General features: G+C 40.5%; 1 protein-coding gene and 1 long non-coding RNA gene across 2 annotated transcripts; both read left to right on the forward strand.

Moving 5' to 3' along the window:
* LOC106306757 (dehydration-responsive protein RD22) lies at positions 1-2,243 on the forward strand. The gene is made up of 3 exons (XM_013743490.1): positions 1-247; positions 620-1,317; positions 1,784-2,243. The coding sequence occupies exons 1-3, from the start codon at positions 109-111 to the stop codon at positions 2,108-2,110; spliced, it is 1,164 nt and encodes a 387-aa protein (XP_013598944.1). The 5' UTR covers positions 1-108; the 3' UTR covers positions 2,111-2,243.
* Positions 2,244-2,714: 471 nt separating this feature from the next.
* Positions 2,715-3,457, forward strand: LOC106305364. The gene is made up of 3 exons (XR_001262972.1): positions 2,715-3,092; positions 3,206-3,299; positions 3,370-3,457. It is a non-coding gene; the product is annotated as an uncharacterized LOC106305364 (long non-coding RNA).

Raw genomic sequence — 3,457 nt, forward strand, 5'->3', positions numbered from 1 at the left:
CAACCTCAGATCTTCTACTAAAACCCTTGCATTATAAATTCTACGTACACTCCCACTTCTTCTCCTCAAATTCATCAAAAATACATTGCTATTCTAATTCCCACAGAAATGGCGATTCGTCTTTCGTTGATATGTCTTCTTGTTTCAGTCACGGCCATTGCGGCTGATTTAACACCGGAGCGTTATTGGATCTCTGCCTTACCAAACACTCCCATACCAAACTCTCTTCGCCATCTTTTTACGTCAGGTTGAAATTCTTTTTCACTTTAACATGCCATATTTGTTTCCTTCTAGTTTTGTGAAACACTGCTTATTTCTAATTTCTCTACGATTTGCTTATGTATATATATTATGATTTTCTATAGTTTAAAATGTTTTTCCAAGTTTTATATTTACGGAGATATAAGAAAAGGAAAATGATAGACCTAAATGCAAAGAAAAATATGGTTGAGTGCTTATTACAATTCCTATATATTATACTACTATTTATATATATATTATATAACATGTATTTGAAGTTGTGTCACAAGCTGATTGGTTACACAATCGCTAGTAATTTTTGGAAGTGTACGTTAATAGCCAATTGATGTCTCCTTACCAAATTATTTCATTGTTGAAGATTTTAGCGACGAGAAAAGCACCAACGTCCAAGTAGGGAAAGGAGGCGTGAACGTTTACACCGGAAAAGGTAAGCATGGCGGAGGAACCGCCGTGAACGTTGGAAAGGGAGGTGTACATGTGGACACCGGCAAGGGTAAGGGAACACACGTGAGCGTTAGCGGTGGAAAAGGTCACGGCGGAGGCGTCGGCGTCCACACCGGGAAGCCAGGAAAGAGAACCCACGTAGGAGTTGGCAAAGGTGGCGTTATAGTGCACACGCGCCACAAGGGAAAGCCGGTCTACGTCGGCGTGAAACCAGGACATAACCCTTTTGTGTATAACTATGCAGCGAGCGAGACTCAGCTCCACGACGATCCCAAAGCGGCTCTCTTCTTCTTGGAGAAAGACATGGTTCCCGGAAAAGCTATGAACCTCAGGTTTAATGCGGAGGACGGCTACGACGGCAAAACTGCGTTCTTGCCGCGCGGAGAGGCGGAAACGGTGCCGTTCGGGTCTGAGAAGTTCTCGGAGATCTTGAACACGTTCTCGGTGAAACCTGGCTCGGGAGAAGCTGAGATGATGAAGAAAACGATTGAGGAGTGTGAAGCGAAAAGAGTCGGTGGAGAGGAGAAGTATTGTGCTACGTCTTTGGAGTCGATGGTGGACTTTAGCGTTTCTAAACTTGGCAAAGATCACGTCCGTGCTGTCTCCACTGAGGTACAAAAAAAAAGAAACCATAAACTAATCAATCTATTTTTCGGTATAGGATTAGATGAACCGGACTTGAGCATAGCCAAATGAAGTAGTTTTAAGTTTCTAATTTTTTTTTTGAGTTAATATGTATATATATGAAGATAAGCCTTTAAATTGTTAATGTTTTTTTGCTAAACCCCTTACTCAATTGTTTAAGCGTCCCAAAATCTTTGAGTCGACTATGTCTGATTAGACTTAAATTTTGACAAAAAAAACAAGAAACTAAATAAAATATTTGCAACCAGATTTGGTTATGCTCGGTTTTTTAGGTTTTCGCTTATATTTTCTTGATATTTGGTTTGGATTCCGTTCTATTTCAGCTAAAAAGACATTTAAGTTTGGTTCGGTCTAGTTTCGTTTTGATATAAACGCCTATATTGTTTTATGTCTATAATATTCTGGTTGATCGATGTGACCTTGGTTTCCACAGGTGGCTGAGAAGAATGCACCGATGCAAAAGTACAGAATCGCAGCGGCCGGGGTAAAGAAGTTGTCAGACGACAAGTCCGTGGTGTGTCACAAACAGAAGTACCCATTCGCGGTGTTCTACTGCCACAAGGCGATGATGACGAGCGTTTACGCGGTTCCCCTCGAAGGAGAGAACGGGTTGCGGGCCAAAGCGGTTGCGGTATGCCACAAGAACACCTCGGCGTGGAACCCAAACCACTTGGCCTTTAAAGTCCTTAAGGTGAAGCCTGGGACTGTTCCAGTCTGCCACTTCCTCCCTGAAACCCATGTTGTTTGGTTCAGCTACTAGATATGCTTTTCTATATTATGTAATAATGTATAAGAAGATATATATTCTGGGATGTTTTGTATGTATACATATATATATAGTAATGTGTGGTTTCCATATAATCAATGACCAAAGGCATCTTAGGCCACCATTATCGCGGGTGGTTAGTGGATTTCTAATGGTGTGGGCCTTACAAAAAGGGTAAGAATCGGTTACAAAAGTAATGAAATAAGAACCGATTTTGGAGTGTTTCTTGCACTGTTGCCCCACTGACACGTGACGGCGGCCCGCAATTGGTTCGATTTGAATTATTTTTTTTTTCAGACAAAAAAAAATTAAAAAAATTAAAAAAAAATTCCTAAGAAACCGTGCCATGAAACTCAGCGATAATTATGCTCTTATATGCTTTGCTTTACGGAGTCTTCTATGACCTACTTGCTTCTTGTTGTTTAGCAAGAATCTTATATAATAAAGGAGAGTTTGGTCTCTCCACATTCATCCACATCAGCAGTCACATAGGGGCAACGTGCCCATCTCTTTTACTTTATGCAATCCTTCTTTTTATTTGGGCTTTTTATGTTTGTTTGTTTTGTGGGCTCTCTTCTAAACACGACCACACCTGCACTCGGCTCCTCCTCCCTCACTCTTCGTCTCCTAAAGCCTCCAACCACCGTAACGGCATTGGGCTTTCGAGTAGTGTAGTCTCTGATTGTATTTATGTGCTACGTTGGTGGTGGGTTTATCAAAGGCAACATCACTCCACTTATTCATCGTTTACTCTCATTTTCAATTAGTGATCGAATGAAGGATTCAGTTGTTGAGATCCAAAAGAATCTGAGAGGATTTTAATTTACGCCAGCTACAAATTCAGAGACGGAGGATTTGCTGGGATGTAAAGAAGGTGAGGTAGAGGAGAAGAGAGAACTCCGGAGGGAGTGATATTGGTTGTGAATCTATCTGGCAGCGATGAAGTAGGGGACAGAGATGATTGCGATCGTGGCAGGTTTGTTGTTGATCATAACATAAGAGATAAGTATTTTTTTTTGGTCGAAAGAGATAAGTATTTTTATGAGTGAGTGATTGAATGATTATGATGGTAGCTTATTTTGTTTGCAGTAAATTGTCAAGAGTAATACTGAACAGCTTTTGCCATGTCTGCACCTGCTAAGAAAAAGTTACACAGAAGCTAAGGAGAAAGATCTAATGCTTGGTAAGTTTTAAGTTTTTAAGAGCTGGTTTCAATGATCTAAACCTTATTGAATCCAAATTTTGTTTACAAGTGTGCTTGCTAAATGATTGCCCTCAAGTTGGTTGCGGCGGCAGAAGAAGATTAAAGATATTTCTTGAGAAGTTTAATATGAATTCACC

This window comes from Brassica oleracea, chromosome C7 (assembly GCF_000695525.1).
Source record: "Brassica oleracea var. oleracea cultivar TO1000 chromosome C7, BOL, whole genome shotgun sequence".
Taxonomy (NCBI): domain Eukaryota; kingdom Viridiplantae; phylum Streptophyta; class Magnoliopsida; order Brassicales; family Brassicaceae; genus Brassica; species Brassica oleracea.

What these genes read in the sequence shown, in the direction of transcription:
- LOC106306757 (XM_013743490.1), top strand. Translation starts at nt 109, where the DNA reads ATGGCGATTCGTCTTTCGTTGATATGTCTTCTTGTTTCAGTCACGGCC. An exon ending in TCGCCATCTTTTTACGTCAG is followed by an intron (nt 248 to 619) that starts GTTGAAATTCTT and finishes TCATTGTTGAAG; the next exon opens with ATTTTAGCGACGAGAAAAGC. An exon ending in TCCGTGCTGTCTCCACTGAG is followed by an intron (nt 1,318 to 1,783) that starts GTACAAAAAAAA and finishes TGGTTTCCACAG; the next exon opens with GTGGCTGAGAAGAATGCACC.